The sequence below is a fragment of the Lutra lutra genome, chromosome 1 (genome assembly GCF_902655055.1).
Source record: "Lutra lutra chromosome 1, mLutLut1.2, whole genome shotgun sequence".
In the NCBI taxonomy this organism is placed as follows: domain Eukaryota; kingdom Metazoa; phylum Chordata; class Mammalia; order Carnivora; family Mustelidae; genus Lutra; species Lutra lutra.
Window position 1 is genome coordinate 54,121,901 of NC_062278.1, and position 15,105 is coordinate 54,137,005.

Consider the following 15,105-nt stretch of genomic DNA (forward strand, 5'->3'; position numbering starts at 1 on the left):
GTAAACTACATTCAAAAATACATTAAAAGGATAACTCACCATGATCAAGTGGAATTTATCCTAGAGATGCAGGGATGCTTCCATATTTACAAATCGATCAGCATGATATACCACAACAGAACAGGATAAAAATCTTAATAGATACAGAAAAAAGCCTTGGACAAGATTCAGCATCTGCTCAGGATAAAAACTCTCAACAAAAGGGGTTAAAGGGAACATATCTCAACATAATAAAGGCCATATGTGAAGAATACATAGCTAACATCATACACAACAGTGAAAAACTGAGCTTTTCCCCTAATACCAAGAGGAAGACAAGGATGTCCACTCTTGCCACTTTTATTCAACATAGTCTTAGCCACAGCAATCAGAGAAAAACTGTCACTATTTACACTATTTACAGTACAGTATTTATTCTGTACACATGTACAGAAAACCCTAAAGATTCTACCAAAAAACAGCTAGAATAAGTGAATTCAGTAGAATTGCAGAATACAAAATTAATCCACAGAAATCAGTTGCATTTCTATATACTAATAATGAAGTAGCAGAGAGACAAATTAAGAAAATCTCATTTACAACTGCATCAAAAAGAACAAAATACCTAGGAATAAACTTAACCAAGGAAGAAGTGAAAAATCTGTACTTTGAAAACCACAAGACACTGGTGAAAGAAACTGAAGAGGATACAAGAAATTGAAAAATCTTTCATGCTCATGGACTGGTAGAATTAAAATCTCATACTACCGAAAGCAATCTACAGATTCAATGCATTCTCTATCAAAATACACAAAGCATTTTTCACCGAACTAGAAGAGATAGTACTAAAATGTGTATGGAACCACAAAAGACCACAAATAGCCAAAGCGATCCTGAAAAAGAAAAATGTAACTGGGGGTATCGCAATCCTAGATTAAAGATATACTAGAAAGCTGCAGTAATCAAAACACTATGGTAGTGGCACAAAATTAGACACAAAGGTCAATGGAACAGAATTGAGAGCCCAGAAGTAAAGCCGTGGTTATATGGTCAATTAATCTGCAACAAAGGCAAGAATATACAATGTGAAAAAGACGGTCTCTTTAACAAATGGTGCTGGGAAAACTGGACAGCTGCAAAAGAATGAAACTCAACCATTTTCTTACATGATACACAAAAAAGAAACTCAAAATGGATTAAAGACCTAACTGTGAGACCTGAAACCATAAAACTCCTAGAAAACTTAGGCAGTAATTTCTCTGACATCAGCCTAGCAACGTTTTTCTAGCTAGGTCTCCTCAACTAAATGATTGGGATTACACTGAAATAAAAAGCTTTTGCACCATGAAAGAAACCATCAAAAAACCCCCCAAAAGTTAACATACTGAATGGGAGAAGCTATTTGCAAATGATGTATTTTATTAGAGGTTAATGTTCCAAATATATAAGAACTTCTACAACTCAATGCCCCTCCCCCCAGATAACAAGAGGCAGAGGACGTGAGTGAATTTTTTCAAAGAAGACATAGAGATGGGCAACGGACACATGAAAAAATGCTCAATGTCACTAACTGCCAGGGAAATACAAGTCAAAACCACAAGGAGATCACCTTGCACCAGTCAGAATGGCTAGAATCAAAAAGAAAAAGAACAAGTGTTGGTGAGGATGTGCAAAAAGAAGCCCTCCAGCACTGTTGGTGGGAATGTAAACTGGTACAGCCATTGGGGAAAACAGTCTGGAGGTTAAAATAGAAGTACCATATGATCCAGTAATTCCACTACTGTTATTTGCCCAAAGAAAACAAAAGCACTAAATTGAAAATGCACCCCTATGTTTTTTGCAGCAGCATTATCTATAATAGCCCAGGTAAGGAAGCAACACAAGTGTCCACTAATCAATGAATGGGTAAATGTGTGTGTGTGTATGTGTGTGTCTGTGTGTATATATACAGAATATTTCTCAGCCATAAAGCCATAAAAAAGAATGCTATCTTGCCATTTGTGACAACATGGATGGACTTAAACACTATTATGCTAAGTGAGATAAGTCAGAAAAAGACAGATGTATCTGATTTCACTTATATGAGGAATCTACAAGAAAAACAAATGAACAAAAAAACCCTAAAAGCAGAAACAGGCCCACAGAGAACAAACTGATGGTTTCTAGACAGGAGGGGTGTAGGAGGACAGGCAAAACTGGTAAAGGTGTGTGGCTTCCAGTTATGGAATCAGTAAGTCACAAGGATAACAGGTATAACACAGGGAATATAGTCAGTGGTATTGTAAGGACACTGAATGGTGACAGAGGGTAGGTATGGTGAGCATACCATAAGGCATGGAGTCATCAAATCACTATTTGTACACCTGAAACTAATGTAACATTGTGTCAACGGTACTTCAACAAAGAAAACTGTGTGTTCAGCATAACACATACATCTGCTACTCTCCTTTCCTTCTACCCATCCACTCCCCAGCTATCCACCTATGCAACAATCATGCGCTGGGCACTCTTGTGAACATACGGGGACATAGCAGTGAAGCAAGCAAGACTCCTATCTTCAAAGCATTAATATTCTAGCAAAGAAGAGAGACAAATAACAAATCAAGCAAACAAATGAATGGCATTGGGTAGTGACAGGTGCACTGAAGAAGAAGCACAAGATCCACACAGAAAATGACTGCGTAAGGTCTAGGGAACCATCTGAGTTATGGTGTAGGGGAAGGCCTCCCCAAGAAGCACAGCAGCAGCATTTCAGTATCAACGGCCAGGAGCAGGACCGGTATTTACGAAAATGGAACCTCCTCCTCCCCCATTCTACTTAATAGTGGCCAGTGGAACACTGTGGCACGGCCCTTTGGAAATTAATAGTTTGGTGCTGATAGTAATTCTAGAGATTTCTTCCTTTAGTCAAAAAAAATAAGAGAATGCAGCATTTTGATGCACAGAGATTTTTCCCACTTCTCCTATCCGGTAAGGTAAAACAAAAGTTAGAGAATGAATAGATTCTAAATCAGAATATGTGCTTAACTGAGTGAACAAAGAAAATATGAAGGTATCTTTTTTTTTTCCTATTTCATGAGGCAGTTTTGTAGGCATTCCTCTCATCATACAAGCTTTATAAGCAAATTGTAAAGTGATAAAAATACTTTTTTTAGGCTGGCAGTGCTTGTTAAGTTATATAATGAATAGAAAGGTGCTCTGAAAAGCAAAGAGCACTATATGAACATTAAGGAAGCATTATTACTATTATTAGCCAACTCACCTGAAGAGGAAGGAAGCTGATCATAGTCCTGTGATGTTCTGTTGGATTTGACATTTTCACCTGGTAATCTCCTAGCAGGAGGCAAAGGAACTTGGCCACTTGCTGGATCAAAAAAGGGATCTTAAAAGTAAAGATAATTTTCAAATTAAAATGATTATCTCTATGAAGTGGGTGAAGAAAAACATTCTAGAAAGAGTAAAGGTTTTGAAAATAAATTAGAATAAGAGTTTCATGACTGATATTAACCATCTTCTAATCCTATTTTCTAACTTATTCGTTACTTGCTCAGATTGGCTCTTCCCATTTATTCCTAGACAATACGAAGTACTAATTATATATTTTTCAGATCTTAATTATAAACTTCTTGGTATTAAAAGCTGCTTTGAATTCTTATTTTCTGTTCCATTCTGTCCTGTACTATGAATAGAAACTGTTGCAAAGTAGGGGCGCCTGGGTGGCTCAGTCAGATAAGCGTCTGCATTCAGCCCAGGTCAGGATCCTGGGGTCCTTGCATGAAGCCACAAGGGTCCTGGGACACAGCCCTGAGTCTGGCTCCCTACTCACTGGGGAGTCTGCTTCTCCCTCTGCCCTTCCTCCTGCTCTTGCTCTCTCTTTCTCAAATAATCTTTTTTTTTTTTTAAGGAGACTTGCACATTTAAAAGGAAAAAATGTTTTGAATTTTGCCTGTAAGAGTCATTATCAAAATCAGTTAAGCTCTAAGTGTTAGGCATAATCTGTAAAATGAATCTGACATTTGGGATTTGTGAGGATTAAATGAATCCATGTGTGTGAGATCTCCTGTATATACAAAGTGCCTTTTAAACTACTACTACACTGGGCTTCTTATGCTAAAAGTCATTTTTAACTGGGTCACTGGAGAGTAGACTCAATTGTTAAAAATTGTGCTATTAGTAACATTAAGCTTTGCATATACAGTAAAAAGTGATATTTTTAACCACCTTGGTAATCAGAGTGGGGGCTTCTGCAACAGTGCAAATTATAAATTATACACAAATTAAAAATTATTTTGTTACTTTTAATGACATGTATTAACTGGAACCGAAGGCAGAAAAATAAATCTTGTCAGTGGTACCATATTAAATTGTTAGGACAATAAATCTAACTGGTTTAAAATTAGTAGTCTATGGATTTAAATCCACAGAACTGGTTTCATTTCTGAGTACATACACATCACCTCTGCAATGTCTGGTTCACTGGTAATTTATTTAGCCATCACTTCTATCTCTGCTCCTCTGTTTTCTTCTCTCATATTACTTTCTTTTATGTCTGCCAGTATCTCCAGAGGTATAATAAGAAGGAATGTTATGTTACTCATCATGTTTGAATTATATCCCCTGACACAGAGTACCGAGCACACTGCTTGCCAAGCAGCCTAAACATTATAAATATTTGCTTTTAACTATCAAAATAAACCAAAACCAATTTATATTTTTCATAAATTCAAAATCAGTGAAATCTGAATTGCTAACATAAGCTTAAGATTGTAAATATTAAGGATCCAATTATATTTCATTTTTAAAAAAAATTTATTTATTTGACAGAGAGAGAGAGAGAGAGAGATCACAAGTAGGCAGAGAGGCAGGCAGAGAGAGAGGGGAAAGCAGGCTCCCTGCCGAGCAGAGAGCCCGATGGGGGGCTCAATCCCAGGACCCTGAGATCATGACCCTGAGCTGAAGGCAGAGGCTTAACCCACTGAGCCACCCAGGCGCCCCTATTTCATTGTTTTAACATCCCTTGAAGTTTATCATTAAGAATACATGAGAACTTGATTATTTAAGAAGAAAATGAACACATATTTATGCTAATTTTTAACTAGATAGCCTAAGTCAAGAGTTGAAGTCTTTGATTATTACTTGCCCCATTTTGAGTACAATAACTATCCCTAGGTTTGCTGGAGACTTTCTGACCTAAGTAAGGTTACTTAACTTGCTTTCATTAAATTCAAGCTTAAAATTAGTGTTAGATTTTGCACTTTTGGAATTTGAAGAGTCAATGGTTCAGCCTCATTAATTTTGCTGAAACATTTTAGGAAGCAATGAGAAGATAAATCAAATCCCATGCAACAAATGTTAATCTTTTGATTTGGAAGAGTAAAGTATTTGGAACTAGGTATGGTGATTTCTGCCCAAGTTTAGAAATTTCCCCAAAGATTTAGATTTGAATATTCAATAAAACCTACCCTCTGTTATTGTGCATTTTAAGCATCACTGATATAACATTAGGTCTGAGGAAAGATTGCTTATTACAATAATACACTTTAACAAGATTTCTTTAGGGGTAAATGTAAAGGTTTGTCAAATATACTTATGCTGTTACTAAATGTGCATTTAAGACTAAACATTAGATTCCAGATATACTGCAGGGTCATAAATAGACTACAAAATATATAGTTGTAGGATATTGCTCCATTAAACTATTTTACTTTAAAAGTCACTAGGTACACTAAAAATATTACCATAAATAGCAAAATACTTAGTTCAGTTCTGTCTCACTACCATATGTGTCTTCCTTCACGCTAAGTTTGCTACTGGTCAGGTATAGGGCATACTGGGCTTCTAGGGCAACTTGTAAAGTCGAAAGTATTCATGCTTCAATGGGAAAAGATACACAACCCAATTACTCCAAACAGTACAATAACCACCGTCTCCTGATAAAGAAAATTTGAAAAGCAATCAAGTTTTTAAAAATAAGTTCTTCAAAAACTAATTAAAGTAAAATGTTATATCCACAGTTAGAATTAAAACATACAAATTGAAAATACCATAGCCAATGCACAATTTACATAGTAATAAATGTTCGAGAAATGAGTGAATAAACACGATGGGATTAATCTGTTCTAAAAAGTAAAGTACTATTGCCTGTGATTTACAGTATGGTAATGCTAAAGTGAAATTTTAATACTTAGTTTAGAGATTATAAAAATCTAAGGAAAGACTGGGAGGAAAGGTTTGCTCACTATAAAAGAAGTGGGAAAATACGTATTGATCGAAATTATGCTGTGTAAGAAGGAAACCTATCAAATGGTTATAGGAGGCGGCACTATGGAATGTTTTTCTTAATTCCTTTTTTTTTTCCTTCCCATTATCTGAAACACTTCCCAAATATTTACTCAAGTGTAGAAAAAGAGGCAAATAAAATTGGACAGTTAAAACAGCGGCATCTTTCCTGCAGGGCTGTCCAAAAACCATCTGGAAGATTTATCTGTTATCCTCCAAATTAAATTAAAGCAGGCTCTAATTGTTAGAGGGGTCTGAAGAGTATTTAGGTGAAACAAAAGTCCTTCCTCTCTGTGGCCCTCACTCTTTAACTTGCATTCATAAAATCCCTACTAGGTAGTGATCCGCCCACCGATTAAATCCTCCAGTGTTAGAGAACTCACCACTCCTCTGACACAATAATTCTTTAAAAAAATGTTTAAGAATTCTTACTTTAGGAAATTACAATGACATTTTTATTCTTAATCATCCTTCTCACTGGTCTGCCCTTCAGAGGAAACACTGAGGAAATCTAGCCCTTCCTTCACAGATACTGTAACTAGACACAATCCCCATATATATATCTCCAAGGTCGTCTTGCTCATTAAGCACTGCAGTTCTTTTAATCCAGTGTGGTTCCTGCAGTCAGGTATAAATTCCCTTTACCACCCCGGCTGCCCTCCACCATGAATACCCCAACTCAGTATTTCTCAAAATCGAGCTTGCCTCACAGTCCCCCAGAAGGCTTGTGTGAAGATTGCTGGGCCCTACTCCCAGAATTTCTGATTCAGTAAGTGCTCTGTGGAGCTTAAGAATTGTAATCTTAGGTAAATCCCCCAGTGACACTGATGGGGCTGGTTTGCAGACTACAATCTGAGAACCCACCACTGCTCTAGCCCATCAGTCCTTCAACATCTCACCACAGTGGTCTCCATGCCAGCAGAGCACAGGAGCTCACCTCACTCCTCCTCGGGTCTGAAATCTGAGTGCAACCTTCAAATGGCAAGAGCTCCCTTGGTAGCCACATGGTGATGGTGGTTCATAAAGGTCAGAGTTAACACAACCACCCAAATCCTCTTCAGTAACTCTTGCTAATGACCTAAATAACCTATTTTACTTATGACCTTGCATTTCTGGATGGAACTGGAAAATACTCATTTAACTGTAATCAAGTCAAATGTTTTAGCTTTTCGAGTTGAATTGTGACTTGAAGATCAGATAAGGAATTCAAAAGAGATTCCAGGTTAGAAAAATAGTGGAAGCAAGGTTCAATGAGGGCTGCTGGATATGTTGCGTATTTTGTGCACTGCACAAAGACATGTAGTTATGGGAATGAGCAGACTGTAATACAGCCTTGGCTTTGTTCCTGGAGCACTGGCCCTGGCACAAGGGGGAAGGACGGGGGCCGCTTTCAACCCACTGGCACAAAAGAAGTGCCTTTTTGTAATCTGAACAAAAGCACAGATACGCTAGCAAAGTATAAAGCCTTTTTTTGAAGATTCTTCAGGTTTTGTTAGGATAGGACTAGCCCATCCGGAATAGATGCTCAGGCACAGCAGTGGCATGACTATTTGCTGAAAGAAATCTCGCATGCAGGCTGAAAACGGAAAACAGATAAAAGAAGCATCAGAGCCGTGCCCCTGCTTTGTTTGCCCGTATCGTCTTGCAGGAGTCCTGAGGCTCCTTCGCAGAAACACAGGACCCTGCAGTTTGAAAACCGTTGCTACACAGAAGTCAGTGGGCTTAGAAGCCTGGAAAGGTGAACCTGACTCAAGTGTGTAAGGGCACTAAATGCTGGGAATAAAGAGGGAGGTTTGATCAGGGGTTTAACACCACACCGAGAGAAAAGCAATCTTTTTTTTTTTTTTTTTTTTTTTTTTTTTTTAAGACATCTATCTTTTGTCTTCAAGTAGGGACAATTATTTCATTAAGGAAGTCAAAATCTCAAACATGCCCAGTAGAGGTTTACCATTATACTAGACTAAAATCTTCCCGAATGAACAACAGGGAAAGCAACAGCTGTACAAAACTCATGCAGTTGCCTTTAACACAGTGAATCCCCTCTATTTCCCCTTTATGGCTCTACAACTAGCGAGTCAAACGTTCATTTATCATTTATAGTGTTCTTTAATGAAGTTCACTGAAATAAGAGTGAAGAAAGGCCACAAATCTTCTACTTTAGATGCATAATATATTAAATCATTCGCAAAATGATACTTAAATATTTATTTATGGGTCAAAAGAAACCTTCATGTTCTATTAGTATGTAAGAAGAATTAAAATAGTTCTTTGAAAAAGGAGGAGATCTAACATATGTGGTTCAAGGAGATTAAGAGAGTACAAACTTCCAGGTATAAAATAAATCACAGAGACTCAAAGTACAGCATAGGGAATAGAGTCAATAATACTACAACACTGTATGGTGAGAAAGGTGACTACCTTTTGGGCAACACTGAGTAGCATACAGAATTACTGAATCAATATGTTGTACACCTGAAACAGTGTAACACTGTATGTTAATTATGCTTTAATAAAATATAAATAGAATTGATTAAAAGCAGTTGTCTTTTAACGCCTCGGTGGCTCAGTCAGTGAGGCTGCTGCCTTCAGCTCAGGTCATGATTGCAGGGTCCTGGGATGGAGCCCTGCGTCGGGCTCCTTGCTCAGCAGGGAGCCTGCTTCTCTGCCTCTGCCTGCCACTCTGCCTGCTTGTGTGTTCTCTCTCACACTCTCTGACAAATAAATAAATAAATAAAATCATTAAAAAAAAAAAAAGCAATGGTCTCAATGGATCTCCTATAGGATCTGGCAACAGACTAAAAGTTTGTCACATTATTGCTAAGAAAGGCTGGAAGAGGAAAAGAAGTTACTATCTTTTTTTCTTAGAAGTATTTATTATCAAGAGATGTCAACATTATGGAGAGTGGAATTAGACTCCCCACATGTACGAAAGGAGGTCAAGAGATGGTCAGCAGGTCCCAGTGACAACACCTTGGCCCCATACAGGCCTCATATTGTAAGTCAAGGATGCCTGTTGCTGAGCTGACTGCAGCCAAGTAAAAACAAAACAAGCGAACCTTTATATGAAATAAAATGGTTTATACAACTTTATCTAATAAAAGGGGCATTTTCATTTTGTAATTTTTTAAGTAATATCGACAGCATTTTTATGAAGTTTTTTTATGTAAAGCACAATAAAAAATAAAACTATAACTAAAACATTTTACAGTTAACTCTTTTGATTAAAAACAGGTAAACATGTATGTTTGTGTAAAATGTTCTCTTCCAACTCCTGGAAAGCTTGACTTAATTTTAAAAAGAAGGCACTACGTTGGTTTTTATTTAATGGGGCTTAAATCACATAAATAAAAGGTGATAGGTACCTTGTAGGAATCTGACCAGAGACTTACACAGAAGTTAGCCTTGGTTTCAAAAGGTTAACTAAGGTTTAGAGTGACTTTTTTTTTTTAATGTTAAAATCCATGTATAAAAGATTTGAATAAGTGAAAAAGATAGCAAATGTTATTGGTGTTTATAAGAATGAATAGGAGCCCAATAGTTGCTTTTTGTTGTTGTTGTTGTTTTTTGTAAGATTTTATTTATTTACCTGAGAGAGAGAGAGCCTAGGAGAGGGGGGAGGATCAGAGGGGGAAGCAGACTCCCCACTGAGCAGGGAGCCTGAGATACAAGATATGATAGGAGACTCGATCCCAGGACTCTGGGATCATAACCTGAATAGAAGGTAGATGCTAAACCAACTGAGCCACCCTGGCACTCCTAGGAGCCTAACAGTTACCATGCTTTCTCCTTGGATTAGAAGGGGTATGGCCCTCGCTCTTTGATTGGTAGTATCCAGTGAATTCATGGATGCCAGGAGGGGAGCGAGGCATCTCACGGTGCGTGTGACACAGAGGACAATTCAATCATTATTTACTGATGAAAAACTAAATTCAAAATTATATCTTAAAAAATGAATCTCTTTTAGAAGCTGAAGCTACCTATTCCAAGTTATAGGTGTATAATTTGTGTGTCTCATCCATAAATCACCTCAAATCTTCTAAGTTATTAAACTGAATGGAAAAAAAACCTAGGAACATGAATAACAAAGGAGAATGATAATGGCTAAGTTTCCCAAGTTTTCACTGAGATACAAAGGCAGCCCAAAGTCAAACTGAGCACTTATTTTCAGATTTATTTAATATAAAAATGTAAGGTAATTCTTAAAAAGAAAATTTTTACCCTATGTTTATCCAAACCAAATTGAGACAAAGGTTTCTGAGCACTGATCACAGTCTCACCAACATGACAGATCGGAATAGTTAATGTCAGTAGATTCAATGTAACTATTTTTTTCTGACAGTCCTGAATAGTGGAGTGGATGGCTTATGATAAGTCTCTTTGTTTTTATTTCTATTCCTCACTTTAAAGGCTAAAAAAAAGAGTTATGTTTTAATTTTTCCATGAAAAACAATAATTTGCGTTAAGATATTAAAAACGATGGTAACAATAAAATGCAGATATTTCAGAAAAACTTATCTACTGATGTTGTAATAATGCAATTTACCAAAACATTATCTTTTTGAATACAATTATGACCCGAAGCCATAGCTAGTAAAATTAAAACTTACTAGGGAAAAAATACGACACTCAGGATCAGGAGAGTCTGAATTCTGTCCTTATCACTACTCGCCCAACCATGGAGCCCTTTCGGGTCTCAGGGATGCCTTCTGTGGCACAAGGATGTTATCTGGATTGGACGAGCTCTACAGCATCTATGACTCCTACTGCTTCTGACATTTTTGCAATCCTTTGCATTAAATCAACCAATTGACAAGCAAAGCTAGACAACTGCTGATTTTCTCTACCCAGATTTTCCTGCTAGAGAGTTAGAAACTGGTACATTACTGATGTTTATTTGACAGTATGATCCTAGAAATATTCTTGCTTTAGTTGAAAAGTTTTCTTTGGCTTTTCCCCGCTTACCTGAAGGAAGAAGGAAAAGGTCCTGTCCTGAGGATGGTCGGCTGTTGGAGCCGGGAGGTTTTGAGTGTTCAATGAGGCTGTGTCTTGCGGGAGGTGGGGGAGGTGGGAGGGATGGGGGGAGGGCATCAAAACCATCTTCACCTGCATTTGAAGAAAGGTGAATATCAACAGCAGAACTTCATCAATGAAAACACAGCATCAGGCCAAAGTAATGATTGATTTTCTCTTGCTGCTCATAAAGAACTTCACCTGCAGGGTTTATCTCGCAGTTTACCAACTTTGAGAACGAAAGCTGCTTATTTTCTGGGAGTGTCTGAAGAGAAACACAGGCACACAAACACACATGTACATGTGCGAGCTTTTCAAACTCCCAGGCCTTTCTGGTAAAAAGCACCACTGCAGGTTATGAAAGAGCTTATTATCTACTTGTAACCTTTATCATGTTAAGACACGAAGTTTGAACTAAAAATTATTATAGGTCATACCATCAAAACAGACCTTCTTATGTAACAATATGAGTTCACAGCCTCTTACTAGAAAATCACACTGTGCACAAGAAATTTAATGTCACAGAACAGATTATCTTTTAAACTTTATTCTTCAGGATTTTAATTCATTTAAACTAATGTTCCATATATTTCATTGTCAAAATACAGAAAATGTACCTATAGTAGAGGAATGTATTTTTCTATTTATCAGATATCTCTAAAGAGGAACAGTTAAATATAGAACTCTCTTCTGTGGTCCCCAAACTACTTATATTTGCATATTTCCCAGCTTTAGTAACTACAGAATATTGTAGCATGCTTTTATGTCTACTTATTTTCCCTTGCCACATCTTACTATTCTACTCATATTTTCCCCATCTCAATTCTTTAAAACAATAAAACTGCAATGTATGTATTTTTGTAAGTAATCTCAAATACTCTGTGAATAAAACAGGGTATAAGCAAACACCTACATATTCCAATAATAAAAATTCATGTATTTAAATTTATTGACTTAAGCCAAAGGTATATTTTATAGAAAAATAGTTTTTATCATTCATCCAACTTGCCTTATAAAACATATTCAAAGTAGTTTCTCTAATGATCATAAGTCTTTTACTAACTTAATAATATTTGAAGGTGTGGGGAGAGGGGAAGAGAGTTTTGCTATCCTTCCAACCTTCAGCTATCCGCTACACTCATTATCTTATTCATCCAAATCTTTTTTTTCAGCCCCTAAATGTCAGGTACCATGCTAGGCACATAGGTAATGTGAAGATCAAAATCACAAGGCCCTGATGCAAGGAGCTTGGATTCCACAAGAAGATCTAAGAAAAACTCACAAAGAGGTATGATTCACAGGTGAGAGTGCCTCAGGTCTCACAGAGAGAGCTCTGCATTGTCAGGGGGACAGGAAAAGTAGAAAGCGGTATTCAGCCAGGTGTTACAAGAACGGAGAGGTCTGGCTCTCAAAGGCTCAAAAACATTTACTCATTAAAGGCAAGGACGGTGTCTTCCAGACAGAGGGAGTAGCATAAAGGGTATAAATAAAGCATGAGATGTGCGTGAAGAGCGAGAGGAAGGCTGAGTTACAATGACAGGCTGGAGTACTAATCTGCATTGTCTGCTACGGTAGCCACCGTCCGTACTGCTTCGTTCACATTAAAAGTCAAGTGCCATCCACAGTCGCGCAGGTGAATGTATAGATTCTTTACATCACCACATAACCTTCCACTGGACAATGCTGATCTAGGTCATTTAGACTTGGGTAATAGGTCAAAAACCGGCACGCAGGAAGAAGTGGGAGGGAGGAAAAAAACAAAACAAAACAGAAACACCCCATAGGTAAAGAAGTCAGCAGCTGCCTGTAATTGATGTAGGTGGGAACGAAGCCCTGAGTATGGAAAGTGCAGGAGCCAGACACTGCAATTAGGCAACTAGAAACATGAGGTGATGGTGTCGGGAAAACATCAAAAGGGTCATTTGACAGTTCTGGGTGTCTAGCAATCGATTCAGGGAAGCTTACAGATGGACCTTCATCAGACATTACGTTATGGTGACTTGTTACTGTGAAGCCTGAAGGTGTGCGGAGATTCTGTCTTCCTCTAGAAACAGGGTGAGAAGCTTCCTACCTAGATTTAATAAACACAGATACCAGCACCAGCCAGCTTTTACATACACGTGTACCTTCACACATGCACACACACACACTTTTTATCAAAATTCAAACCAAAGAAGATGGAGATTCTCTGTATGTGTAATTGCAGTGATTATAAGACAGAATGTATTTCTCAGTTCTTTACAATAGAATATTTAATTTCCCATAATGTAATTAGCTAAGTAAGTGGAAAGGGGCCATGTTATGCTGAAAGACAGAGTAAGTACACAGTCATTAGGAATTGTACTTAAATCTCAGATGAACACTTCAGGTCTACTAGAACACAAGGGCTCAAGGGAAGAAAGGATGCTCTCACAGGTTTTTTAGACTGCATTTAGTACGTGAAGAGAGGACTTGATAAAATGCAGATTGATGGCCAGCCCTGTACACCACTGCTTCAATCATGTAAATGGAATGAACCCCAGAGCCACCACTACCTAGAGAAGCCATTCTAATTCAGACAAATTCATACCCTTGTAAGTCTGTGTTACACTGAAATCTGATAATTCAGATATTAACTGAAAGAAGAGGCAGGGTGGCTTGTTGGAAATTGTTTTAAAGGTTTCAACCTAATGGAGGGATGAGAAGATCATAATCAGAGGGCGTCCTGTTGAGTGAAGAACCATGCTTTGGATTGTCCCGAGTTGGAGGCCTGGCAGGTGGTAATGGCACTGGATCAGAGGCTGAATCAAAAACATCTCCTAGAGGATAACACAAAATCTTAATGTATTTTCAGTACAACAATGGCATGGAATTTTGCCTTTAAATTCTGACCATTAAGATGTAGAACACAAAGAGAATACGTTTTATACATACCCTTTAAATATATGCCTAATTCAGGGATGTTTGATTTCTTCATCTCTGAAGATGTACCATGGGTTCCATTCAATATACAGTGACCATTATCACAAGACCTAAGGCAGAGATCAAAGGACAAAAATCATAAGGAAAACTATTTTATTTTTAAAAGTAATTTGGAGGGGTGATAGGAACTAGGAATCCTGCTCATATGCTAAAGCTTGAAAATAAATATAATTTCCTTTTTTGGAAAAAGAATAAGAATACTTCAAGGTATTCTTATTCTTATTTAATTATTTTTACAAAGAAGAATAAATATCTTATGGAAAACAATCTTTTTTTAAAGTGAAATCAAGAATTACAAAGGCCACAAAAATTACTGATAAGCTAAACAAATCTGTGAAAATTAACATGTATTTGGACAAGTTCAATGACACCTTGTCAAGTTTTTGCAGAAAAACATGTAGTAAGGCAAAAATAAATATGTAATAGTCCCAATGACTTATTTGTTGATGGTATGTAACATAGTATTTCTGTAATTTAAGGTTTCCTAATAATAAGCTAGAGCCCATCACAGAAGAATTATTAAATGTTCTGAAATTTCATTAAAATTATGATAGGCATATTTGAAGACCTAGAGTCTATGTTAGAATTTCACTACTGCTATGACCGAAACTCCCAGCACTTTGGATAGCTGTAGAGAAATGACTTTGGCAAAGGCCTTGGGTACACAACAAACATTTTAATCTGTTTGTCTGCAAAGAATAATAATTATTAAAAAAGTATTTTTATTGTTTGTATTAATATACTGGAATCCTACCATATGCATAATGGACAAAACTGGGGTATTAGAAGATAGCAGGAAGAGAAAGTACAAAGCACATTTTGTCTTGAGAATATAGCTGTGTAACAATGAACTATCTGCTCACCAAGTTATTCTGT

The 15,105-nt window shown here is 37.2% G+C and overlaps 1 protein-coding gene across 6 annotated transcripts in view; it reads right to left on the reverse strand.

Moving 5' to 3' along the window:
- CBLB (Cbl proto-oncogene B) overlaps window positions 1–15,105 on the reverse strand; it is a 226,102-nt gene that overhangs the window by 20,186 nt on the left and 190,811 nt on the right. For 4 of the 6 annotated variants that reach the window (XM_047723547.1, XM_047723549.1, XM_047723551.1 and 1 more), the window contains exons 15-18: window positions 14,182–14,279; window positions 13,935–14,066; window positions 11,221–11,361; window positions 3,242–3,361 (exon numbers count right to left, since the gene is read on the reverse strand). In XM_047723547.1, the coding sequence (XP_047579503.1) occupies window positions 3,242–3,361; window positions 11,221–11,361; window positions 13,935–14,066; window positions 14,182–14,279 (491 nt within the window). The remainder of the gene's footprint in view (window positions 1–3,241; window positions 3,362–11,220; window positions 11,362–13,934; window positions 14,067–14,181; window positions 14,280–15,105) is intronic. The other 2 variants (XM_047723550.1, XM_047723552.1) reach the window with 1 other exon arrangement.